Source organism: Cygnus atratus, chromosome 4, assembly GCF_013377495.2.
Source record: "Cygnus atratus isolate AKBS03 ecotype Queensland, Australia chromosome 4, CAtr_DNAZoo_HiC_assembly, whole genome shotgun sequence".
NCBI classification, from domain to species: domain Eukaryota; kingdom Metazoa; phylum Chordata; class Aves; order Anseriformes; family Anatidae; genus Cygnus; species Cygnus atratus.
This window is the reverse complement of record NC_066365.1, coordinates 61,950,068-61,977,143: the sequence shown is the minus strand read 5'-3', so window position 1 is coordinate 61,977,143 and position 27,076 is coordinate 61,950,068. Positions and strand designations below refer to the sequence as shown.

Sequence of the window (27,076 nt, the reverse complement as noted above, 5' to 3'; positions counted from 1 at the left end):
AGTACTTTACTTTGTTTAGATGTAGAGATTTTAGCCTTTTTATGTTGGCTTTTGACTAGGGAAGCAGAGTTGTGCTGTGTGGAGGGGAGAACAAGGACTGAGTGCTGACTGCTCCAGCAGATTATTCCCTCAGATTCCCTCAGACACCCCAGCTGACACACTGCCAGAAATTCGTGTGCCAGCTGAGCCCAGGCTCTTTGCAGGGTCAGACAGAAAGCGTCCCGTTGGTTGCTGATGAGTTACCCCGTACTTTTAAGACAACCGCAAAGTCACTAGTCGCCTGCTGTAAACGCCTAGCGTTTAGAAACACATTTATTTCGCTCTTTATTCGCACACCAGCCCAAGGCGGGTGGCCGCAAAGGGCTCTGCACCGCCACAAGGGCTCGGGGGACGCCGCGGGGAAGAGGACTTCGGGCCCCACACCCCGGCGACCTCCGGGGGGGAGCCGCGCAGAAGGCGGCGAAAGGCGAGGCGGGGGCCGGCAACAACGCCCTTAAAACCAGCGGGACGGGGCCGCGGGGGCTCCAGCCTGGCCTCCCGGAGGGACCTGGCCGGAGGGGGGGCTTTGGCCGGCGGCTTCCCGCAGCTGCCGCTGCCCCTCAGGGCCTCCAAGCCGCTGCCCCTCAGGGCCTGCCTCCCGCCGCCATGCCTGGGTCGCGGAGGCGGCAGCGCGGCGTGCTGCTGGCGGGCATCGCCCTGCTGCTGGCCGCCCTCGTCCTGGCCGTCGTGCTGGCCTCCGTCTTCATGCCGGGGAGGGAGGCGGCCGGCGGGCAGCCGCTCAGGTGGCAGGACAGGGGCACCACCAGGAGCCTGCGGGAGATCGTGCTGGGGAGGTGCTACAGCTACCTGGCCGAGCGGCACCCGGCGCTGGGGTGAGTGGTGGCGGCGTGGTGCCAAACCCGACGGGTTTGGGGTGGTGGGGAGCTGCAGAAGGGACAATATTTGTAAATATCCGGGGTCAAGAGGCGCCCACGGACACGTACTGGCACCCCTTTAAAGCCAGCTGAAACAGAAGCTGGGTTATAACAGGTCGGAGTGTGGAGAAGATAATCCGACCTGCCCAGCGTCCTGTAGTGTGTAACGCTGCGTTCACACCGCCAAAACTACCCAGGAAGGAGGAGAAGGATTGTCACGTATTTATGGGATGGACAGAGATGTTAGAAGTGTGTTGGGAAATGTATTAGGGTTATGTGAAACAGATGCTTTTAGCACGGGGCACAGCTTCACGAGGAGTGCCGGGAGTACGATGGCCAACGCAGGCAGCCCCAGGTGCCCTCACACCCTGAGCTGCTCAGGGAGGAGGATTCCTTGGTCCCTGCCAGCAAGTAGGGCTGAGAGCTGACTTTCTGCTCTCCAGCCCCTCAGTGAGAGGCAGCGCACAAGGTAAGGAGAGCCCTGGGCTCCCCGTGGGCGCTGGGGATGCCGAGCACCTTGGGACAGGTTACAGAGCAGCCAGGGCTTCTCTTTGTTTCTTGTGGCACCAGCCACCCTGTTTGTGCCCTCAGTAAGCCTCTGGTAGAAGTTTCCGCCACAGTGAGCCCAGTGACAGGACCATCCTGCTCTTGGGCTCCAAAAAGGCAATGTCACCTCTCGTGTTTGTGACACTGAGCCGATGGAAACAAAGCTGTACATAACTTGCTTGGATTTGGTCTCCTCTTCGGTTCCTCTGTTCAGGGCTGTATGAAAAAGCTGATTTTCAGCTTTAGAGGGGAATGGGCAGATGGAAAATCATGGCCTGAGCACGCAGAGATTTAAGTGCATGCTTTATGTTAAACACCTGAGCGGCTGCAGTGTAGGTGAAGTGGCTTCTCTTCTAAAATAAAATTTAAAAAGCTCCTGAATTCTTTGCAAAGTCACATAAAGGTTTCTAAAAGTGCATATTAACTTATTACAGGATAGACTCAACATTTAAATGTGAAATTATTACATTTTCATTCACAAAACCATCTGAATCTGAAACAGAAGAGAATCATTTGCTTATTTTTTTTCAAGAACACTTTTGAAATAATTGCAAACGCACGATTGTAAGTTTTCTAAAAGATTGTTTTTTTCGAGGCATAACATTTTGTGCTGTGCCTAGTCCAGCAATGCTTAATAGTTTCAATGACTTCAGTGACTTCTCTAGTTGTTTTTGTTTTCACTTTCTTAAAGAAACAATGTAAAATCTATCTGAGAGAGCACTGAAAATGAAAAAAAGTATGTTCATTTACATGCACCCAAAATGTTCAGGAGGTTCCTGCACAGAGAAGTAGGTGCTGCCTTTTCTGGGTACCTAACCTCATATTCCCCATTTCTGATCCTACTGAGGTCGGTGTATGTTGTAATGCAACTAACTGCTTTCATCGCTGGCACTTCCTGATAATAAAGCCAGTGCCGTTAGGACACATCAGAGAGCCCTCTGTCTTTCATCCCGTGCTCTTTCATCACTAATGTAGGCCTTGGATCTTCTGTTGCGTGGGATCTTTGGTGCACTTAATCAAAGAAACGGAGTAGGAACATGGAACTGAAGAAGCTCAGGCACACTTGTAAGCTGCTCAAGCTGTGTCCTATACTCAGCCAGGGTTTTTGTAGCCTTAGGCTACTTCTGCTACGGGAACCTCACTGCCATGGTTAGAAATCTGTTTTCCTGATAAATCTGTCCATAGTCTGTTTGTGCCCTTTTAATCTAACACCAACATGCACATTCCTTTAAAAAGCTCTGCTTTTAGTAAACTCGTGTACATTTTTTCATGCTTTAACTTTTTTATACCAAAGCCATTGACATCAAAGTTACGTCTTTGACAATGTTCTCGGTTTTTTGAAAGTAGCAGTCTGTTCATTGGAGTAGTTAGCAAGTGTGGCTATTGCTATATTTTGGAATGCTGTATTTTGAAACTGGAATAGCTGTCTGGTTTTGGAAAAAAAAAAGTGGGGGGGAGGGATTGTCGACACATTAATATGGTATTTCTGATTTTTAGGCATCACGGATGGGGGCCACGAGTCTGTAGTCACCACTTGGCTCTGCTTTTGCAACAGCGTGCTATAAATCATGTGGCAAGGCTGTGGACATGCCACCAAGGAACGACACCTGCACCATTGGGGCAGCTTTAATCCTAGAGGTGCCTTTTGCACACCCACTCACGTTGGTGGTGCTCTGGACGCAGCACAGTCAGCTGGCTCCTTTCGTGCTCTTATCTTTTCTGATTAGAAACAGGGCCTGGAGCCAACGTCAGTGAGGTTCCTGGAAGGACTGTTGCTGTCTGTGGTATGGGTTTATAAGCACCTCATATGCATTCAGATTTTATCCCATCGGTTTGCATATTCTCCAAAACCATAAAAACATTCAGGCGCTGTATTTATTGCAGTTGCTTGCTCAAGAGCCACTCCTAAGTACTTCATACAGCACCTCTTGGTGATAAGGCTGTGCAACTGTCCGTGTGCAATAAAATCCTCGGTATTTCTGCTGCTGCTGTCCTGGTGATGCTCACCTATCACGTGTTTCCTGGCAGAGAGGTGTACACAGTGCTCAAAAGTCATTTATACGCATAGTTTCCTCAGCTATTCTTCCGGAGTACAACTGCTGTTGCGCCGAAGTTTGGGAGAAACAGGCAGGGAATACCAAACGCTCCTCATTGTGCATGTGGTCCAGGTCTAGGAAACAGTGCTGGGGGTACAGGGGCAGGCTTTAGGGGTTTCACTCCCTGCACACAGAGCGGCGCATTTAGGTGTTCCCATTAAAGAGCAGTATTTCTCTTCAGCTTCCCTGAAAATACTGGCTGCTGCCAAAAGACAGAGCTGAAGCAATAGTCTGTCACAGCTTGGTAGTCTTGTTTTTTTCAGCATTAACAACAGATGCAAACTCCGTTTCCACAGCTCTTGCAGAATTCCCATGCTCATCCGCCACGGCCACTGGCATGCATTGTAGTTTCGTCTGAGTAACAGCCAAAGGCAGTTCTGGCTGAGGGAAGGGTTTGACCTCAAGTTGCTTCGTGTCCTCTTTCCCAGGAAGACAGGCTCCCTCTTCTGGCTACCTGAACACTCACAATTCTCAAACTCCACTTCTCACGCGATACACATCGCCAGGGATGGTGAAATCAGAGTGGTTTTCCAGCAGCCAGTGCAGATCCCGTGTTGTGGTGCCGTGCTCTGTGGAGCCCGGCTCTTACAGCTGGGCAGAGCCGGGTCCCTCCGCAGAGCAGCTCTGGTCAGCATCGCCCTGAGCTCAGCAGGTGTTCTTGAGGAGCTTTGCACCTTTTTGCTTGCTGGGGGAGAACAGATTGCTACAGACATAGCATAAAACTTTCTGCTGTGAAGCCCACCGGTTTGATTTGCCCCTTCTTTGAATTGGCAGGCTGAGTTCAGATACGATTAGCACTCTGTGACCTTGTGAAGGAGGGGGGAAGAAACATTATCTGTAAGGAGACTGTGGTCTGGGAGACACAAACAGTGCTTCTTTTTCAGTTTGTAAGTAAACTCGTCTTACATCTGCAGTTCAAGAGATTTGTCACTCCCAGGTAGCGCTACCCCACCTTCAGATCTGCCGTCACTTACCCGTCTGATTCAATCAAGCTAAGCCAAGCCTGCAAGCACCTACTACTTCAAAATGGCTGGAGACAAGCCAGCTCATTTTCTGCCTGACCTCTGCCAGTGAGAGAGCAACAAGGACGTGGACCAGGAGCCATGTAGGTAGCGCGTGTGGCTGTGCAGACCCAGCCATCTCCGCACGTCTGGCACTGCAGTGCAAAGCCCTGTGATGAAGATGCAGATGGAAAGTTTCGTGAAACGTTGTGTGGACGTACAGCATAGACACCCCCCTTCAATACAATTGGGAAAATAATGTTGTTTCTAAACTTGGCCGCAAATTCCCCTTGTAACAAATTGCAACGGTGTGCAGTTCCATTAAATTTAGTAAAAGTTGGCGCACGCTCGGGAGAGCTTTGTCTTCTGACTGCATGATCATGGATGCATTGTTCCTTTCCATTCCTTTGCAGGCTGTGGAGGTGGTGATACATTTTGTCAAAAAAACCCATGGCACCATGAGTTTGTGTTAGATACTATCACGCTTGCACCATCATTTCTTCTAGAGAGGAATTCTTTTTTGTATGCTTACTTTTGTGTTACGCCTTCACGCTTTGCTAGACATTTTTAATTTAATTTCCTTGCGTTTGTTTGCTGACTGTTAACACTTTCACGTCAAGCACGGCACTTCACAACAGCTGTGCTTTGATTCAATGTCACAGATATTCTTCGCTTTATTTTATGTAACCATGACGTTATATTCAAACTTACCCGGGATTTGGGTTTTCGTAACGAAGGCATGCCTTATGTTAAGGGGTACCCTCCTATTCTTTGACTCCTTTGATGATGCTTTTAGGCTTTCAAGAGGTCAGCAAGGTAAATAGGAAAAGAAACAGCTTGGCTCGTCTGTAGCATCAGTGGTGTTGGTATCTGTTGGTACTTCTGCTTTGTCTCTCAGTGTTAAGGTAGCCAACGTTAAAATGATAAGTGAGAACATTTCTTACAGTGCTTTGGTGTACGCTTTTAGTATTTCCCTTCCTATTTCATATGCCAGTGTGTTGCCTTTAATACCTGTTCTCTGTTAGCCGTTGTTGTAGTTCTGTTTTTCATTTCTTCTAGCCCTCAGTATTTATAACAAGATCTGTTACAAATGTTTTTCCCTAACTTGTATAGGAGTGACTTCGGCCCTTTCTGGGGAACTGAGGTAAAATCATTACAGAGGTTAACAACTGGTTGACCCTGGTCAGAGGTACACTTCCACATGGCCTACTGAGCTTTTCTGGGGAACTGGGGTATATCATGCAGTAGGCACAAATGGGTATTTAAGACTTAAAGGTAGGGTTACTGGTTCCCTTATCGATCCTGTAAATGTGTCCTCCTGCTGTTTAAGGCAAGTTTCCCTCACTATTCTGGGCTACAAATTAGGGCTCCATTTGGGTTTCCTTGTCATCTCTCTAGTGTCTCTTCTCCAGGGCCACCATCAACGTACTTGTAAGGTTCAGCAGTGCTGCTGAGATCTGAGTTCAGCTGTTGCTTTGGCAGCCGTGTTTCCCCATCTGCCTGTTGCCAATACCTAATTCTAGTTACATTATTCGCTGCGATGACTATATATCTCTCATATACCCAAACTTCTTACATTTACTTAACAGTGGTGAGATATTTCGTGGCTCTTAATGCAAGATTCAGTGGCATTTCAAATAATCTTTCACGTTTGTGTTAGCCTTTGGTTTTCCCTACCGATACCAAAGAGGCTATCATTTCTAGCCATGTACAAATGAATCAGTGTTTGTTGATGAGCCACTGTTCACCTTTGCTTTCTTCTGCAGCTTTATGCAGCTATTCAGTGAGTCAGCTGCCTGCTCCTTCCCGCCTCCCTTGTTAGTCGATTTTACAGAGTTGACTGTGCAGAGCAATGCCTGGTGGCTCTCTGAATCTAGCAGCACACTGGGGTTGAAATTACCGTGTGCTTGGCTGAGCTGATCTAAGACCTTGCTGTTGATGAAAGGGAAAACCTTGTTCCCTTCCAGCACTCTGTGCTTGGGATCTCTACACCTGTAGAGCTCCCAGTGGGAAGAGCCAAGCTCGGGGGTGGCTTCCTGATGGCACAGTTCAGCTGGCGCTGCCAAGGTGTGGTCCAGAGCTGTCGAACATCTCAGAGCACCGTGGGGAAATACCCGTTTGTTTATCTGTAGAGATAAGAGGATTAGATCCTTTTCCTTTCTGGGGTCAAGTGGAGAGCTTCCTCAAGTGTCTAGGAGTGAAAAGAGATGCTGGCTATGCAGTCTGTCTTCCCGGGAGATGACACCAAAGTAAGATATTACCAAGGAGCTTACTCACTGTTGTAATAAGTCTGGTTTGTGCCCTTGTCCTTGTCCTGCTGACACGTGCCACCCTTTAAGCAGGGAATTCTCCTGACTTACGGCATTTATGCCACATCCCAGCAGTTTTAGGGGCGCCAATGTACTGCAAATTCGCGTTACAGGAAACACTTCTGCAGCTGCGTTAAACCACTGAGTGTTTCCGTGCTATCACTTGCTTCTATTTAGATCCTCATAGAAGTGTTTTCCCAAGATTAACATTAAAGCAATACTAAAAATATGCTTTCTAATCAAGGGGTAAGCTGCCAGCTTACGTTTGTTGGCTCTGTATCTGTTGATGGCATGGCCCTCACCTGGAAGCTTAAATGGTAGAGTAACTGCAGCCCTCTGACAAAATGCAGCCCAGGTGAGACTTCTGCTCTTCTAGAGACTGCATCCAGGTTACTGAGCATCGCTGAAAATGCCACCTGCTTAAATAGCGTGGTTTTTCACCTGGGAAGGCTGAAATCTGACTGGTTATATATATATATATATATATATATATATATATACATACATACATACATATAGATGAACTTTAATTGGTTATAGCTGCCACCTCTTGACTCAGCACTTTTAGGAAGGGTGGCAAGGCGTTGTGTCATCCAGGAGCACCAGTTCCCACCACGCATAAAATAATGCGGGAGCTACAAACCAAAGCCGCACGTTCAGCTGCCCTTGCAGCTTTCTCTTTCCTGCCAGAAGGAAGGGCTGGGGTGACAAGGAGCCCTCGTTTGTTCCCGGTCAGTCCGTGTCCATGAACATACCCAGCCCTGAGGTACGCCCAGGAGAAATCTCAGCTTGCACTTCTTGCAGACCTCTAGGCTCCCCACCTTTGCTGTGGGGACTTCAGTTGCTCTGCCTCGAGGCGGCCTTTCCAGATGGCATCTTCCTGAGGCAGGGTTTTGGATGCCTGCCTCTTCTCCCAGGCAGTTTCTGCAGTGCTTTCTTTACCTGCTTTTGAGCTGTTTAATTAACAGAGAGCAGTACTTACAAAATCAAGCTGTCAAAAAAAAAAACCAAAACAACAAACCAACCACCACCGTACGTCATTGTCATATTAAAAAAAGCAATTACCACGAACCCTGAGGTGACAGACAATTATAATTAAGCTAAGTGGGTAGTGGGATGCTAGTGGTCATTGAAGGCTTTGAGGTTGGCAGCTCTCCCATGATTTTTTTCCTTCATTCTTTCCCCTGGTAACTTTTTCCCTTGGTGTTACCCCAGTGCTAAAAGCAGCAGGTGGTAGCCCCCTCACATCCCCAGCTCTGACAGGGCATGGGCTGACCTCTCGCAATTCCCACTTGCCTGATTTTTAGCACCAAGATATCTGCTGGGAGACTTTAGATGCTCGAACAACAGTAACGAATCTGATCCGATGTATGCACGTACCCATTTTCTGGCTCAGGGATCTGCAGATGTGCCCAGCTGGAGCTGAACCCAGCTGCTGCTCCAGAGAGTCCATCGAGGTCTCCCGCTGGATGGCGGTGTTCACCCTGCCTGAGCTCCTTGTCTGCAGGAGGCTGCAGGAGAGTCCAACCACAGCTGCCTGGGCTGGGATTTGCAGCGGCCCCAAAAAAGTGGGACACGGTGAGGCTGGAAGAAGGGAAGGGGCAGCCCTAAAATATTTAGGGGGAAAAAAAAAAAAAAAGGAAGCAAAAGGATCTGGGGTTACAGAGGGCTTCCCCTCATCACAGGTGTGTTTTGCATGATTTCTGACCACGTAGACGTAGCTACTCACAAGCTCACATGAAAAAATAAACTATGAACATATAAATTGCACACTGTCTCCAGCTGCTGCAAGTCACCTAAAAGAGGCAGGGAAACAGATAAGCAGGCAAAGTCTGATGCGGAAATACTGCCGCCCCATTTAGCTCCATAGGTGTGCAGTCTCCTTCCGAAACAGCCAGGTTTCGGTCTTTCACAGGTGAAGACGGTGCCTTGCGCTTGGAGCACGGTGTGAACTGTTCTGATGCACTTCAGGAGCTTCGGTCCAACCACACAACTTCTCACTGACTTGTTAAAGAGCCACGTTTCTAAGCGCTCAGGTGCATACCTGCGTTATAATTTTAGCTGGCAGTGGTAGCAGGTGAGGAGGGCTCTGGGGTAAGTGCATGCACAAGGCAACGCGGAGCCAGAGGTGAGACCCAGCTTGACTTGCCAGAGCCTCCCAGACCTGCTCTGCAAATTGCAACCACCGATTGCCTGGCCCGTGAGGCTTCGTCCCTGCGAAGACCAATTATAGAAGGGATCTCTGGGGACTGTTTCCAGCTCTACCTTCAGAGCCTCACCACAGAGACCACTGTTAAAATCTCAGTTTATGGCCTGAAGACGTTGTTCTGTGTTAGAAAGGAAACTCAGGACCTTGGGAAGCCACCTCTGACCACATGGGTGACCTTGTCTCACCAGGGAAGCTCCTCATGCCTCGCAGGAGATTTGGAGAATATGGGCAGAACTGGCTGAGTTCTCCAGAGCAACACCTGGGAATCATTTTCACTTGTAAATTAATGTGGGTCCCATACTTTAAGCACCTCTCTCAGATTTTTGAGTGAAAAACTAGAGGCAACACAGCTCAAGGAAACACTGCCCTTCATATAGCATCCAGTGCTGAACTGAAGACGAGATGTTGTTCATGCTGTAACTGAAGTCACCAGGGATGAAACTCATCCCTGTTATTACACCACTTAAATCAATTTCAATTGCAGATGAATTTGCTCTGTCATGTCCAGTTAAAAAATAAAATACAATTGCACAGTAAAGAAAATAAAAGTTCTATATTAATTGAGACTTCTCGATGCCATCCTATTCCTTTAAGTGCAAGAGTGCTCTCAAGGTTAGCCAGACCGATGTACTTACGTGCAGGAGACAGTGATGCAGAAGCTGTCCAGTTTTATAATACACGCATTAAAGTTTGGCTGCTGGGACAGCTGCTAATGGAAATATTCTTGGCCCCAGCTTCCTTTCGATGAATTAATACGGTGTTCATAAAAAAGTAAATGGATAGAAATACTCAAATTCATGGGAAGAAAATGCAGCTTCTACCCAAATACAAAGAAAAATGCAGGATATGCTTTGCCATATACATAGCATTAGGATTTTAGAAGGAAATGGAGCTTTAATGGCTTTGTGCATTGGTATCTCAGCCCTCGTTTCTTGCTGTACTCAGTACAGGATGCAGACCCTCTCTCTGCAAAAGGTCCCAAGGCCCAGTTCTGCAGACCCTCCTATCCAGAGAAAGGGCTACAGGGTCAGTTCCTGAGCTTACAGCAGGTTTCAGTGTTCCCTGTTAATTATTATTTCACACTTAACAGCGTTTCCCAAGCTATGTTCATTTTTAAAATCTTGGGAAAAAATGCACATAAAATCATTTTATCAGTTACTGAACTTAGCTTATTTTTTTTTTGGATTCTGTAACACAAGAAAAGCCTTAAAAATTTCAGTATAAACAAAGTTAGCCTGGGGGGAAGAAATTCATTACGCAAACATAAATACATAAAGATGCGATATTTGCTTGACGCAGAATTACTATGCAATCCAAAACACACAAAAACCTCCCAAAACAGAAAAAGCACGTGGGTCCTGCGGCAGGGTGGTACATGAGCACGTTCCCCACGGGCTCCTGGTGCTCGCTCTCACCCTTCCTTTCTTCTTTAGCAAACAGAAAAGGAAATGAATCTGTTCTGTGAGAGAACTTCCCAGCGAGGATATCATTGACGTGACAGTCTTAGATGTGCTGGATCGGGACTTCCCTGATGAACAAGTTTCTAAGAAAATTCCTAAGCAGCTTTAAGTATCGCAGCCGTCACTTTCTGAGTGTTTTTTTTTTGAAATGCTCCTCCTGAAAGTGCAAGTCAGGTAGCTGTCAGCTAGTTACATGGGTGTTCCCCACAACACCGGGCATCACAGAAGCATCTCAACATCTTTCGCTGTTCCAAGCCTGAAAACTTGCCTGCCTCTTTTCTCACCTGGCTCCGTACACTGAGGAGTCCTGCTCCTCGCCCCAAGCCTTGCCTGGTTCCTCTGGGATGCTCTGAGAGGGAAGCAGGGGCTGCGGGCACCAGGCAGGTAAAGCTCTGCACGTTGGGAAAGCCAACGGTGCTTGTCCAGCTGGCTCCTTGAGAGCACCCCTCGGTGGCTCAGAGCAGCCCTCAGAGGACTGTCTATTACTCAGGCATTTTTTTGGCAAGGAAGATGTGCTCGTTTCAACCAGAAGGCATTCCTGCTAGAATTTTTAGCCTACCAAGTGCCAGCGAACTTCTCATATGGTTTTGAGGAGGACTTGAGCTTCGGCACGTCTCTAGCCTTACCTTTGCTGGATGAGAGTTAAGTACCGTACTCCACACAAATATTTTCTTTCTTTTATTTCTCTTGTCTTTATCAGCAGTGAGGCTGGAAGGAATTCCATCTCTTCCTGGAGCTGGGATTAACAAATCATAAAGCTCTCTCAGTGCCTGTTGCGTATCAGCCAAAACCAAAACTCTGTGTAGGCTCTTGAGATGCGAGGTAAAAGCTGTATTTTGTATACAGGTTTACGTACAGGTTCTATGTATTTTGTATGAGAAGTAACCTTCCGAAAGCAAACCAATGAATTATTTTTATTCAGATGTAAAAATATACATGTCGATGTGCAAGGGTAGTGAAAATGGAATACTCTTTAGCTTTGGTAGTTTTTGTTTTTTTTTACTTGGACGTTCTGTGGCGTGACTTGCAAAACAATGCTGAAATCGCCGAGTTTATATAAAAGCCCATTCCATACCTTACCGTTCATTACCAGCCGCAGAAGAGCTTCCCTCACTTGAAGGCTAAGCCCCGCCACTTCTGTGACGTTACGCGTAGCTTTGCTCAGCGCTGCCAGGTTTGTTGTTAACGCCGTTCTCCCAGACATCAGGGGCAGCCACGCACGGCACCGAGCGCTGAGCTCGGTGCGCTGCAGCGCTGGGAAAGCCTGCTTCGGACTCGTGACTCAGCAAGCTGCCTGGGCTGGATCGTGCGTCACCTCGATGGTTATTGCTTCGTGCTTCTCCTGGTCATCGCTAGAGCCAGGAGCAGAAACGCTTTGTAATGTATCCGTCATTTGCCTCTCTGCCTTTGGGATCAAACCCAGGGTTTCTTGTGGTTCCTTGAGAAATATTTTGTCTACTGAAACCCAGCTCGCAAAACTTTGCCGTATGACAGAAGAAATGGCCAGGTGGCCGGCTGTGGCTCTTGGCACTGCTTTATCTGTCAGATTTCAGGAGCAACTTAAAAAAAAAAAATAAACAGAGTCCTGCCAGGAGGACAAATGACCTGCCAGATTAGAAACCGCGAGCCACATACATGTCTTTGAGCTGTCGCAGTGCTTACTGCCAAGCCCTACAAGTTCTCTTTATGATACCGTTGACTGCAGTGCAAAGGGGCGGCTGCCTGCTCCGTGCTGTCGCCCCTCGTGAGCCCCCTGCTCTGGGCTGACGCAGCTCCCTGGGTTTAGAGTGGCCCACGAGATGCTGGTTTCCTTGCTCCGTAAAACACATGAACACTCCCTGACGTGACGGTGCGACAGCACAGCAATCAACACACTGTGGAGGTAAAACTGTGGAGCAAACGGGCAGCTGGCTTTGACGTAAGAGGTGTTGTAAAGGCTTTAGGGCAGCCAGCTGTGAAACCAGAATGGCGGTAGCCATGTGGGAAGGGCGGGGAGCGCGTCGTGGGACACAGGCTACTGCTGCCATCAAACCAGCACCGAGTGAGAAGCCACGTTCATTAGTTTGAACCAAACAATATCACACACGATGCTAATGTAATGAGTAAAGGCAGAAGGGGAGGAAGGCCGGGACACCTTGCTGTGGATCCTTGTGGATCCTTTGTGGTCCTTGCCGGGGTGATACTGGCCCAGGCCCCTGCTGCATGTCGAGGAGAGGCATTACCACTGCGAGGTGGTGCTGCCAGGTGCTGTAGCTCTTCTTTACACATCCAAACAGCCTCTGACTTTCCCTGTGCATGATGTTTCTTCTCCATAATGTTTAGGAGTGGAAGGAAGAGCATTGACATGCAGACACGTCTCAGCACAGCAAGGAGATGGCTGGGAGCTGAGGAAGGGTTTTGGGTCCCCCAGGCTAGGCTCAGCCGCCTGTTTCCCTTCACCCCTCTGATGCTCAAACGGGCACTCAGTGGCAATCAGGATCAAGTTAAGCAGTGGGAATGAGTTCACACAACTGTAGTGACGATTAACTTGTAAAATGCTCTGAAATCCTCAATGAACTGCCACCGAACTGTTCTTTTAATCCCTTCAGGACTATTTATAAGACTAATCGAGTTCCACATCCTACCTGTTACCTGAATGCCGGCAGGTAATGAAGCCTGCAGCTGTGTGCCACATGCTAACTGATCCCTGCTATTTTTGCAATGTTCTGAAGGCATCAGTGTCTTCACAAAAGACAAAGGCCATTGTTCAGACAGCTTTCAGTGGGAACGCCCTGGGAGGTGATTACAAATAGTGAAGGAAGAGAGGATGAGTCTCCGGTAGCCAGAATAGCTCCATTCAAGCATGCTGACAGCAGGATGATGCAGTCAACTTCTGGAATTTACATGAAGAATAGGGAAGAGAGCTGCAGAATGGCTGGGTGGCTGTCACTCCCAGGGGCAGGCTTTCAAAACGGGCCTGAAATTGCAGCAGCACAACCTGTACCTATGGGGACAGCCTGGAAAGCACATAGTAGGCAGACAATAATTAGGAATTACCTAAAAATCTTAATGGAAAGTTTTCATTCGTTCCTACAAGCACAAGAAAGCAGATGTCCTGAGCAGTCCCATGCCTTAGATGCTGCAGCTTCAGGGAGCGTGCCTCTACTTCAGTGCAGAGAGGTGATTTCTTGTCAGCAGTGTGCAGCCAGTTTCCTCTCAGTGTTACAAAAAGGAGCTCTGTTTCCATCAGCGGAGACATGCTTTATTTCCAGGGCTGATGAAGCAACGTGCTAAGAAGTTGATGTAGACCGCGGTGCTGTGGTTGTGTCCTGGCATGCACTCGTTCTTCCCATGTAAATTCAGGGGGATTCCTGACTCACACCAGGGAGAACAGAAAGGGCAGAGCTGGTAACACGGTGGAGGATCACAAAGAGACTGAAAAAAATCCACTGGAGGAGTGAGCACCTGGTTCGGATCTCACCTATACGTGTGCAAATCACCAGTGGCTCCAGCAGAGTCCACAGCTGCAAGCTAGCCCTTAACTGAAAATATCAGGTCCAAAATATCCAGACCTCTGCTTACGTTTTAGATAAAACTATAGATACTGTTCTGGTAGGGTCAAACACTCAGCAGGGAGGCTCATAGGCACATTTTGCTATATTCTGCCACATTTATTTCTCATGATTTAGTATGAATAATCAAGAAATTTGATCTCCTAGTTGTTAGCACCACTCTTTTAAGGGACAAATACATAGAGGGCATTCAGGTATTGCAGTAATCAGTAATACAAAATGCAGGGGAGAGATGTTTTAGAACTGCTCATTCCTCGGTTTATGCTCAATTCACTGAAATACTCTACTTTTTAATGCATAATATATATGTTGATGCCTGAGCACGATCAGAACTCTTTTAAAATCTATCCATAGTGTTTGAATGCAACAGATCCTTTCACAATCATAAATACTCATAAATACTAATTAACTATGTTTTTATATTTCAGCAGAGATACGGATTGCCTAAAAATATGGGAATCGTTTAAATATGCGTTCATTTACAAGAATCCCTGTAATACTACCGCAGAAGATTATCAGCCTTTAATGGAGTTGGCAGGTCATCCCATACCCTGCAACAAGGTAATGACGTGACGCTGGGTGGGCTACACAACAGGGATTGCCGTGGAAGGACAGATCTCTACAGTGCTCTGAGCAATGGATCTTTTCCGTAGGAACTGGGGGTGTTTGTAGATTGACAAGACTGATATTTTTGCCAGGGTCATCCTGGTTAAGCTACAGAGCTTAATCCCTGTTCCCCGGGCATGCAGATCTCTGAAAGGAGTACACAACCCTGCTGATATAGAGACGCTGATTCCAAAAAGCTGATCTTCCACCTGTAGTTCAGAAGCACACAACAAATTGCATATATATGCTATGTGAACTACTGAGAACTTTTCTTTCAAAATACTTTCCAGGTTGAGCGCATCCATTTCCATGAAAAGTAACCACCCCCAAAAAAATTTGGAAATGGGAGCAAGGACTGCAGAAATAAGAACTGACCCACTAATGGGAACATGCAGCATTTCAGTAAAAAACTAAAACTCCTTCACTAGCATGAAAACTTACAGGTTTTCTCCAGGAAAATGTCCTGACCAGTTCTAGTATAATTATCAGTTATTGCTCATTGTACCTTATTTCACAGTCACTGTTTTGGAGCAAGACAAATGACCTCGCTCATCGTTACACAAAATCCAGCCACAATCTCCTAACCTTGGAGGACTCCTTGCTGGGGTATATGTTTGATGGTGTTTCGTGGTGTGGAGACCCTTCGGCCCCAGGTAACAAGCCCTATTTTTTGCAAACCAAATGTGAGTACTAGAATTCTAGATTATTCTTTTCTCTTGTATATGACCTAGACACAGTCCCTTTTCACATGTTTTTTTTTTCACAATTTATTTTAAAACCTTAACTATTTTTACCACCCCATGTTATGGAAAACTGAAAATAATACTTAGTTCTGAGGTTAATTTAAAAAAAAAACACAGCTTTCGGGCTACTGCTAAGACACCAAATTGCTTCTTGGACTAATGGTTACATCTAGCCCTCTTTATCTATATCATTTGGTAGGTTCCTGTAAATTCAACAGGACAAACTGCAAAATAAGAATTCCCATTCAAAGGGGTCCTGGCCATAGGCCAGTCACAGTGATGGGGCAGTATGGAGGGACCCTGGGTTTCTGCTGCCCTCATGATTCCTGGTTTGATGCTTAAGGCTAGCAAGTTCCAAACTGGGCTGGAATTACAGGAAAAGTTGGGCAAATTTAAATTTTTCAACACAATCAGAAAGTATTTGCCAAGAGCCAGCCTGTTTCTCATCTTTAGAAATACATCTTTTCCGTACTCAGTTTTCTGAGAACTATTTGCATACCAGGCCTCCAGCTGTCTCACTGAGACATGTGTGACTAAAGAGGGAGACCTTCGAACACATGCAAATCTTCTTCCCTTCTAGAGCCATTTCCTCATGTAGCCATCTTGCTTTGACAGGGGGCAAATCTTTCAAAGCAGTATTAATGTTGTAACAATACTCACTCTAGTCTTAGCTATTCTATAAATAAATGTACTTCTTCTCAGGAATCAACTACGAATCTTGTCCAAAACGGAGTGAATGTGAGAGCAACCCCGTCTCTGTATTCTGGAAAATGGCTTCCAAGAGGGTAAGATCTAGAATAAACCTCCCCTAGCCTGAGGATGTTGAAAGGCACTAACTTGCTGGCACTGTCAAAAATCTGAGTTTGCAGGTCGGACTTAAAAAGTGGAATACTAAAAGTTCAAAAGGACTGTAACATTAGGTGCCAGAAAGTGTAGGTTTGGAAATCTGTATATTTTATATATTTTATATAAGTTGGACCAGAGTTGTCATCAGAGTTTGGGCATTCTTATTGTGGACAGAGGCTATACACCAGTGTCGAGAACAATACGTGTCAGACAGCTGGAGCTTTACAAATAAGACTTACAGTAATAATAACCCCCTCAATTAAATCACAGGGCCCAAACTGCTAAAATACAGTATCTTAGAGCTTGTTAGTGTTGAGAGCAGCTCTCAGATTGGCACAGAAGTTTGCCAAGTGGCCAAAAGTGCCCTTGCAGCTTCCCAGCATAAGCCTGAAGAGGACATCTTCCCACAGTGTTACCGTCCAACATTCCTGTGCTGTGCCCATCCATGTGCACGTACCAACTCTGATCACATGCATGAGACCTTGCTAATCCGAGTTAAGCAGTTTGCCTGGCTTTGTTGGATCAGCACTTTACAGAATGCTCATTTCACACCTGCCAGAAAAAAGAATACTCTCCTGGATCAGTTTAATTTTACATGTCTCAGAAGATTTTAGCCTTGAAACAACTATTAATAGATGATTTCCAGGTGCAGAACAAGCTCAATGTATTGTTCAGCTCTTGTGTATGTAAGAAAAAGTCTACTCACTGTAAAATATTGTTTCATGGGTAAACTAGCGTGCATAAGGTTTCCAAGCTCAAAACAGTTTTGATATACAGTTCCAGAGTCTGGGAGGGAAAAACCACCATACAGAGTCAGGCTTGCTCAACTATAAGCCTTCTAGTCCAAATAAATTTATGATCTACTGAAACTCATGCTTATTACATTGGAAAGTTACATATAATTAACCTCTCCTGTAACTCTTGAGAGCTGGGTTTGAGCCACATTGTTTATAAGTAAGAAGAATTGAAGGATTTGATAAGAACAGTCATTCTGTATTAAGCTTTTAAAAATTAATTTATTCTACTGATGGATTATGTATCTGGAGTACTGTGGGTTCTTTATGTTGTAACCTAATAGTCTTAAAGTATTTGGACACAAGTTTTAAAGAATGAAAGAACAGTGATTAGATGATCCAGTAATTTAAAAATCAAACAAAACTTGGTGATGAGCTTTACTAAAACCACTGGAGGGAAAAATCCCTAGCCGCAAAAGCACACAGAGTGTGAGTCACAAAGTAACAACTACTGCATGCTTTGCATGTCCTTAAACTTGCGGTACCTCTGTTCTGGCTCGTCCTCACTGCTCAAGTTAAGGCAGCCTGAGGATTTCTGCATGTTGCTGAGGGAGCAAACAGCCCCGTCAGACAGCTGCAGCTGCTGGTGCTCTGGAAAGCTGCATCCTCCCTTAAAAACTGAAAATCGTGGCAGCAAAGTTGTTATACCATCCCATGCGAGCTCGGACTGCCAATTTATGGCTGGTTAATGCAGCTTTATGGCAGTATTACCGTAGTGTTTAGAGGCTTGTGTTTGCATGGACATCTGTAAAAACCTTGGCCAGATCCTCTGCTTGTGTCAGTCCGTTCTGTTGACATCAAAGAAGTTAGAGTAATCTCTGCTAGCTAAGATCTTGATGTGGCACTGCCTGCAATGCCAGATTATAATATCCATTTGTTTTGTTTAGTTTGCAGAAGCAGCATGTGGTGTGGTTCAGGTGATGCTTAATGGATCGATAGAAGCTGGAGCTTTCAGAAGCAGCAGGTAGTTACGCGGCATCCACATTTCTCTTGGGCATGCGTGTTGGTCAGCAGATCTTTGCCAGTGAGTCCCAGTCCCAGTGCAGATGGGATTTCGGTGAATTTATATAGGGATCTAAACTGTTGGCTGTTGTAGAGCTTATTCACTTAATTTCCTTCTATACAGTGTCTCCAACTGAAATCCTTCTGAGGGTATATGGGTAGGATCTCCAGAATGATATTACTGCACAAAGTAGCTTTATTACATTTAATCTGGGTTTGTACACTCACAGGAGTGACACTTCTAGCTGCTTGTGGAGCTGACCTGGTTTTTCCTCTCTAGACTGTGCTTCCTCGTGTTACCTGGAAGAAGTGTAGTCTTGAGTAATACAGAAAGATGAATACTGTGCTGGTCAGGAGAACAGCCATGTTCATTTTCCTTGTGCCAAACCAAAACCGTAGCCAATAAAACTACAGGAGAAGAGGCACATAAGATGGAAAAACTTTAGCTTGTTTCTGTCTGCAGACAGTTTCAGAAGATCTCATGAAAGTGAAATAAAAATGGGGAGAAAATGGGGAAAACAAAGTAATTAAATAGTCTATGAAAATCCAGCAAAAAGTTAACATTCTTTCACTCGGGATGACAGCAACACTAAGTGGTAATAGTTGGGGAACATACTCTGAACTTCTTACTTAGATAACTAAGAATGTTTCATGTCCCATTCTTACAGCATTTTTGGAAGTATTGAGGTCTTTAACTTAAATCCAAATAAAGTCTCTGAAATACAGATTTGGCTTATGCATGACATCGGTGGACCCCAAAGGTAAACCACTCTAATACAAAATGATTAGGGGTGAATGTCTGTCTAACAGTGACACTGTCTTAAACCTGCTCAGAAAAACTGCTCTGTATTCGGTCTCCTAGCTGCTTACTTTACAGGAAAGAATAACATTTTTAGTGTTGTTTTCTTTAGTATTTTCATAGTTACAGCTGGTTGCTTACAGCTAAGATACAATTATATTCTTTTGCTTTAAAAAAGTCCCATGACTTTAAAATTCCTCATTACTCCAAATCCACTGAGCTCTACAGATCTTTGTCACGGGTGCAGCACTTAAGGCACAGAGCAGGTTAAGTTTGCAAGGATGAACATCAGGAAATACCTTTTTTTTTTTTTTTCCCCATAGAAATAGTATAAATATGCTGATCAGGTGACCAGAGCCATTTTGACAAAGTAATTTCAAACACTGGAACAGGTTGCCCAGAGAGGTTGTGGAGTCTCCATCTGTGGACATACTCAAAACCCAACTGGGTCCTGGGCAACTTACTCTAGCTGACTTGTTCTAGATGATCTCAAGTCATCCCTTCCAACCTAAATGATTCTGTGATTGTCGTTTTTAATAATAAATCTGTAGTTGAAATACTTATGGAATTACTGATACCAGAACGGTGACCTCAGATCACATCTGAGCCTTTCTGAGTGACCTTTTTCATCCTGTTCAGATTCCCTGCAGAACTATCACATTTCAAGCACCAAGCATGAGGTTCGGTGCTTTTGACCCCTGTCTTTGTGGTTCTGTGGTTCACGTGGTTATAATGCACTGCTGTGGTTTCTCCTTTTAACAAGGACCCCACATGCCAGAGGCACCAGTTCTGACAAAGTGTGTCAGGAAAGAGGCTGTGGTGGTCTCAGGAATGAGTATGGACCCTGCAGAGACCCGTGCTCAGGCAGTCTCACTCTCAGACAGTGCCAGCTCCAGTGTTGCAAGCCCTCCCCTAATATAAGCACTGACACCCAGGAGCGTTTCTCTGCCAAACAACCTGATGTGTCTGTCACAAGCACACGTCTGTCATGTAGTCAGCATGCCAGACATATTCTGGTGTCCCATTCTGATGTCCCCCTGCACAGAGTTTTGCTGAAGAAAAGGACATAGAATATGTAATCTGTGCATGCGTTCCCCTGTACGTGGCACTTGGTCCTTTTTGCCGTGATTTCCCAGCATCAGCAAATCTATCACATTCCTGCTTCTCAACAGCTTCAACAAGCTGGTACCCTGCCAGCCTTCCTGACACATCCTCTTCCCGTGCCAAGTTCACAACAGTTTCTTTTTTTATTTTCAACTTACTTCCAAGGAAGAGGAAGGGTAATATTTTATTCCTTTTATCTTCTGATTGTATCTCATGTTGAATCACTGATAAGATATGCTAAGTCTTGTGAACAAGGAAAAGCTGGCTCTGTTTTCCGCTGATGCCATGTGTTAGGAACAGTCCTTGATTTGTCCCAGTATTGTATTATTGTCCTAATGTGTGTGTGTCCCGTACTCTGGACCAAGAGATGATTTTTTTGCCCAGGGTAACAAGTCTTTTGCAGTAGTTCTGCCTGCCTCTGACATTTGGCATGCAACTTGAGGGCCCCTTGGGCTATTGCAAGCAAATTAAGATAAAGATCTCAAAGGTATGACATTGCTAGAAGCTTCATGAAACACCATTAGCTGGGTAGAACAGAAATAACCGAAATTGGGGTTCTTACCAATGGAAAAGTAGATGAAACAGACGCTTATCGAAACAGAGTAGCAGCATCCAGCAGACTGAGCCAAACAAACAGGAGACCATCATATCCTGCTTCCTCCCATGTTTTTTGCCTGTTTACACTGATCTTATGTCCTACTCGGGAAGTAGCTGCTGGATTTTGTGATTGGCTTTTTCCCTCTGATTGCACAGAGGACTCGATCCCTTTGTCCTTCCACAGATTTGAATGAGCCTTATATCATGTTCCTGTGGATGGAGGCCACCAGCACCTCTGGAGCAGTTCCAGAGTACACTGAACTTGTGAATAGTACTGAGTTATTTCCCACAGATAGCTTCCTGAAAAAACTTTTTGTATGAGTTAAGCGATTGAACATCAAATAGTTTCTACGGGCAAATACCCAATGGCAGCCAAAGCACCACACACCTAGATGGGCTTCACAGCACATTAGCAAATCAGATTAATATCTGCTTTTTAAGAATCTTATCTGAAATAAAGTGACGTAGGATTGAATTCAGCTGAGCTTCTCGCACACTCGAGGAACACAAGTAACAGAAGACTTTTCTCTCCAGCGAGTCATGCTCAGGTCATTCCATACAGAGGTTAAAACGCATCTTAGAAGAGCGAAACTTTACGATCACCTGTGAAGACAATTACAGGTAATTCTCATTGGTGTCTACTTGCTAACATAAAACTAATACTGCGTCTCCGTCTCTGCTTGATATCAGTTTCCTGGTTTACAGCAAACTAGAGCATACTCCCCTTTTGCTTCCACCACACCTTTTCAGTGTGCTGTGTGCTTCTCAGGGCCTTCCACTAGTGCTGCAAAGCTCCTGTTGGCTGCGTCTGGAGCTTGCTTTCTGCCCTGCACTCCAGAAGGTCACGGCTGTTGGGCATGCTTGGCTGCCTTCAGAGAAGAAGCAATCCAGCCTCCTTCAACTCCTTCATCTGACCAGGCTTTTACCTAGGATAATCAAAACCAAACGGGCAGCTTTCCTCCTGGCTGCATGCAGATAACACGCTGTGTCAAGGATGGTCCTTACTTCCTTCACTATAGTTGGAGCTTCCTTTCCATCCAGATACTTTGTCAGGGAGGGAGACACAGGACATGATAAGTATTATTAATTAGTATGATTCCCCATTGTCAGGAGTCCAGGAAGCAGAACAGCCCAAGTTCTGACTTGACTGAAATCTCTATGTGCCTGCTGAGGAGTTACAAAAGCCTGAGGACCTTTATCCTTCTGTGTCAGTTCAGAGACCTTCACACAGAGGAAGAATGTTCTGTAGTGACATTAAAAAAGCAGCCAGAGTCCAGTTTTACTCATAAAGCTCTATAATCTTATCTTATCTGCTAGGAACAGCTTTTCAGAATGAAGAAGTCATACTTCGATAAGAACCCTTCCAAAGTAAACAAACATTTCTATATATACCTGAGTTCACGACATTGGTTTTATATAAGGGAAAGTTTGTCTGTGGAAGAGACATTTGCCCTATAAATACCTTCCGTGGTGCTAGGATTTTACTCTTGAAGGCAGAGTAATACATTCCTGTTCAGGTATTGCTGAACCTGATTAATGGGTTCTTGCACATTGTGAAGAAACTAACACTAGTGTAGTGCATACTTCTGCCAGAATCATGATGCTCATGGACTTGCTTTCTCTTTGGGTAACTGCAATCTTTAACCAATACTTCCAGGACTTGCAAGCAAATGCAAATTACTTCAGCCTAAGTTTAAAGAAGCTAAGGGACCAGGGAGAAAGAAGAAATATGTGGTAACTTAGATCCCCCATGGCGCAGCACACGAAGAAACCTTCAACACTTCACGAAGAGTATGTTGCTGAGACTCACAACTTGCTTCTGAAGATAGAATAAGAAGTAGGGCTTTTAGTCAGCACTTAACTAGCAGATGCATAAACAACTATGTAGAGCAACATGGACAATTTTTTAAATGAGTATTTTGCATACAGAGCAATAATAAAATAAGTAATTTACATGTGCAGTAAAATTTTTCAGGATGGACAGGACAAGTTAGCATAATTCCTCTGAAATCATTGCAGACAGAACTGTGTGCATCTGTATCAGCTCAGCATCTGGTGTTTGGTGCCACATAGAAATTGATGCTGATAATTACCTCTTGTTTTTGTCAGTGTCAGCAGTGTTTTCCACAAGTAACTCAAAAACCCGAGTCACTGGATGTACTTGTAACAAAACATCTAATCCTAAATAATATTTTTAGCAACAGCTGTACATGGTATCAGCAGGGGCTACCGCAGGATAAGCAGGATGATGAACTTCCAGCATGGCAGCAATTCCGTAGCCAGTGATAGATATCTTCTTTTTCATATATTTCTGCTATGAGAGCATTGTTGGCATGCAGTGAGTTCACTACACCTCATAGCCACTTGCTCTTGTCCCCGATGCCTATTAACACCAAAGTTACCTTTCTGCAGCAGTGTCTAAAAAAAGTTACCTTAAGAAAAGACATCTACTTGATACACACACAGGTAACATGCCCTTTGACTTTCATGTTGCATATAGTACCTGTGGAATTTCTCTGTTTTACTTGCACGTGGTGACTAATTATTTATTTTTATGTTTTATCCCAGGCCGGTCCAGCTCCTTCAGTGTGTACGTAATCCTGACCACCAGGACTGCAGGCTTTGCCCCAGCAGCATGGAAACTCCGTGAAACACGGTGCTCCACACTATTTGATTTTTTTTATTATTATCTGTGTGCAAAACTGGAAAAGACGTGGCTACATAGCTTAGAGGGACAAATAGTGCTATGGTGTACAGAGCCAATAACCAGCAGTCCTTGCTGTGATACTAACAGCCAAGTAGCAGGAGGTGGTGCCGTACGTGTGATTCCTGTACACATATGAGCAAACGAGCATACTGTTTCAGGAGGGCCAGGGACTTGTTCGATGGTTGAGGGCAGAAGCTTTGTTCTGGTTTGTTCCCTCTTGTGCAGCTCCCATTGTGCACAGAGCATCAGGGCAGGGCTCCCTGGGGCGTGCACAAAGAGTTTCCAGTGGAGACACAACTTGCCGTGATCAGTGTGCTGCCTTAGAAAGGCTGGAAGGGAAATGCCAGGAGCACATGGAATATCCCCCAGCAGGGAATATTGCCCAGTGGCACACGTTATAGACACCAATGATTTGTACAGGTCAGGGGAATCAATAAGGGAGGCCTGGGATTTCTCCTCCTGTAGCTGCATCTGAAGGTTGGAGGTTGCATTTACCGGGCAATAGAGCCCCTGGAGTCAAGCAGAGCCAGGCAAGGCTCTGACCCTTCCTCCCAGGGACGGTGGCACCTCTGATCAGGCAAAGCAATGATGGAAGAGAGAAAGCAATTCTTATCTTCTAATGGGGAAACAGCAGAGCTGAGCCAAGAAGAGACCAGAAGCTGCTCAGAGCATTGTCAGCATCTGTAAGAACACATCTGGTGGGTAGCTGCGGAGAGAAAATAGCAAGACTGACTCAGGCATTCCCATTGAAATATCTACTGGAAGCATAGTTGTGGTTCAGGTTGCATTCTCTTCTTAATATAGCAGTAAGTGTGAGCCTTCCAGCTTTCGTAAAGGGCCCCTCAGGCCAGAGCTTGGCCATCCACTGGGATAGAGACAAACATCCAGAGGCTGCTGCAGTAAGGAGTCTCTCCTGACCTCAGGTGCTGAGGCGAAAGGTGAGGCCTTACAGTGTATGACTCACAAGCAGAAGGTTGTAATGCTGTGTATTTTAGTGACCACGCAAGCTAGTATAACTTGGAGCACCTCTAGATAAACGTTTGCCCTATAATACAGGAGCCTGCACTGGGCTTGACCATACCCGAGCCCTTGCCCATAATGTTTACATGAATTGAAATGATTTTTATTTGCACTCTGTAATGTAACTGCTTAGATGCATTGACTCAGACATACATTAATACTTGTAAATAGGCTATTTCTGACTATAAGTCAAGAGTCTGTCTTCAAGCTCACTTTTGTACCTTTTCTGATGTAATGTAAAATGTTGACTGTCAAATCAAGACTCTAATAAAATTGCTAACGGCAAATGCTGTTAATTGAGTTTCACATTCTAGTTAACCTCAGACTGGACATGAAAATAAGCTGCTTCCTAAAAAAGAGGGGGATTTTTGCATGAATTAAAAGTCAAAAATAAATGGAATAATTTTACAAGCATTTCTGCAGAATGTTTAACTGTGAGAGTAAGAACTAACTCAGCAAACCAAGGAGAATTCATCTTCAGTTCTGTTCTTCCTTCCCAAAGTTTTTACCTTTTTCTTTTATTTCTTTTTGAAGTTGCCTCCAGGCATTAATGAAGGAGTATGGCCCTGCCATCTCCATGGGGGTGGTGTGGGTGCTTAGCCTGAACTGAGGATGCATGGAAACTTGCAGCATTGTTTACTGTCAGAATGTGTTTTATGCCTGCCAGCAGGGAGTGGGGATGGGACCAGAGGGGCAAGGCACAAGGCTGAGGCACAGGGGCAGCAGGGCCTTCAGCAGTTGCCTCTCACTTGGGGATGATCTGAGTTGAGAGGGACTCCCTCCCGTGCCTCTGGCTATCTGAAAGCAGTTTGTTCCTTTCTGGGCATGACCAAAGAACAGGAGGTACATGTCAAGCCAGGAGAAAAGTATGGTGTGCTGCAAGGGGAGATGATTAACAAGTAGCTTGGGATTGTCTTGGTTTGATCAAGTTACATTGAACTGTCCGCAGCACAGACCCGTTAGACATATGCTCAGATAGAGAAAATGTAACCCTGTGACTATCAGCTAGGTATCTGTCAACAGCCAGAAATGCACAGGAAAAATAACTCAGAAATTCACTTAAAATATGAAACTCCCCATATACTTGGCCAGGAAAGCAGAGAAAGGCCTCAGGGCATATCCTCCCCAGGCTGCACCCTTGCTCCCTCCACCATCATGTACAGAGAAGTTACTTAATTTGTAGGCAGTGGAAAGTGAAACGTCCTATCGTTATCTTGAACACAGATACACACACACACACACGCACACATATATACACGCTGTTCTCAGCCATATTAAGAAAGATTACTGTTCTTATCAGGGGTTGCATAACAAAACTTTAAAAAGCAAATCTGTGCTTTTGAAAAATGCAGCGCACATTCAGTACAGGCAACTGTGGTTAAGTGAATGGCAGTTTTGTAACCCTGTTTGTTTGGTATTAACATCCCAGCAAAACGTCTTTGAAAAGCGTGTAAAATGCCACACTTTCACAGGGAAACCTGGCAATAAACCACAGTTACCATTAGGAGAATAACTGACCTGATGATCGCCTGGTTTCATTCCGATTGATTATTCTGCTGGCAAAAGGGGCTGCAAATTTTGTGGATCTGCAGGTGGAGGTACAGGGTGCAGGCGGCAGAACCCCAACGGCTCGTTTGCACTCACAAAGGGAGAAAAGTTTTTGTTATCCACGCTCACACGTCTGGTATGCCATGCAGACATGCCCTGCCAGGCAAGTATCATTCCAAAGCCAATTGCTCTGCTGAAAACATGTAAACCAAAACATTCCCAAGCTAATACAAAGTCCCAAATTCACAGACACCTAAATAAAAGGAAAAATTAAGCATGCATTTTTTTTTCCACCACATGGAAGAAATGTTTCCTAATCTAGTTTGAAACATGTCCAATTTTGAAAAAAATGCTTTCAACCTGATGAAGTGAACCTCTGTCACAACTTGTTCAAGATAAATGGGCTAGACCGTGCCTCAGGCCCATAGCAAACACTGCCAAGAGCACTGCTCGGAAACGCAAGAAGCACCCAAGTCATTGTGCGATAAGGTGGTATCGGCGCTGCGCCCTCCCAGAACCACACAGTGCCATGAAAGCTACTTCTGTGACCCTATTACCCCTGTATTCGTGCTCCCTCAGCCTTTGATGTACTTAACCTCACTAGAGCCTGCTATTATTGCACTTGTTTTGGAGATTAGGAAACTAATGAAACACAGAAAGATCTGTTCCCTTTGCCAGTCATTGCTTGGCCATAGGTATTTACCATGAATCTTTGTGTTTGATTTAAAACATTTTGGCCTCTTGTAGGGTCAGGAGGCTCAGCAGGAGGAAATGCAAATAGCCTGAATTCCTCTTGGGTCCTTACGCCTCATGTTTCTTCTTGGCTGACCCCAGGTAGCTCCCCCACCCTTCACTTGGGTCTCCCCACAGTCACCCTGCAGGGCCACAGACACTCTCCAAGACTCACATATAGGGAAATAAGTGAAATTAAGCTGACTTTCCCTTACAACAACCCTTACAGGTCTAGAGGAAAAGCTAAAACCTGGAAACAAAGGTTTAAGCACATGAAAGGTAATAAATCTTACCCTCAAAGCCCCCCTTCCCCCCCACCTTTTTTTTTTTAAAGCTATTATCCTGCTTTCTTGGAGTCCAAAATTCTTACTGCAGTACCTGTAACCTAATCTATAGTCTTTGAAGGGGGGTTTTTGATTTTGTTTATGTGTATTGGCAGCATATAGTGCAGTGGATCTGGGTCCCCCTAAACACTGTCAGTAAGGGGCCGGT

At 45.4% G+C, this 27,076-nt stretch overlaps 1 protein-coding gene across 2 annotated transcripts; it reads left to right on the top strand.

Moving 5' to 3' along the window:
* The first annotated feature begins 211 nt into the window (after nt 1-211).
* Nucleotides 212-24,607, top strand: LOC118259458 (ADP-ribosyl cyclase/cyclic ADP-ribose hydrolase 1). Of its 2 annotated transcripts, none has more exons than XM_035568993.1 (8): nt 212-872; nt 14,515-14,647; nt 15,210-15,345; nt 16,138-16,220; nt 17,963-18,039; nt 18,746-18,838; nt 21,112-21,198; nt 23,146-24,607. In XM_035568993.1, exons 1-8 carry the CDS (start codon nt 646-648, stop codon nt 23,225-23,227), a joined length of 918 nt encoding a protein of 305 aa, XP_035424886.1. In that variant the 5' UTR covers nt 212-645; the 3' UTR covers nt 23,228-24,607. The 2 variants fall into 2 exon arrangements, with proteins under 2 accessions (XP_035424886.1, XP_035424887.1); XM_035568994.2 differs by having other exon boundaries at nt 289-872; nt 14,518-14,647.
* Nucleotides 24,608-27,076: the final 2,469 nt, after the last annotated feature.

Excerpts from the sequence above, each read along its gene's own strand:
- LOC118259458 (XM_035568993.1), top strand. The coding sequence starts at position 646 with ATGCCTGGGTCGCGGAGGCGGCAGCGCGGCGTGCTGCTGGCGGGCATC. Across the intron at positions 14,648-15,209 it reads ATCCCATACCCTGCAACAAG|TCACTGTTTTGGAGCAAGAC; the intron begins GTAATGACGTGA and ends CTTATTTCACAG. Across the intron at positions 18,040-18,745 it reads GGAGCTTTCAGAAGCAGCAG|CATTTTTGGAAGTATTGAGG; the intron begins GTAGTTACGCGG and ends CCATTCTTACAG.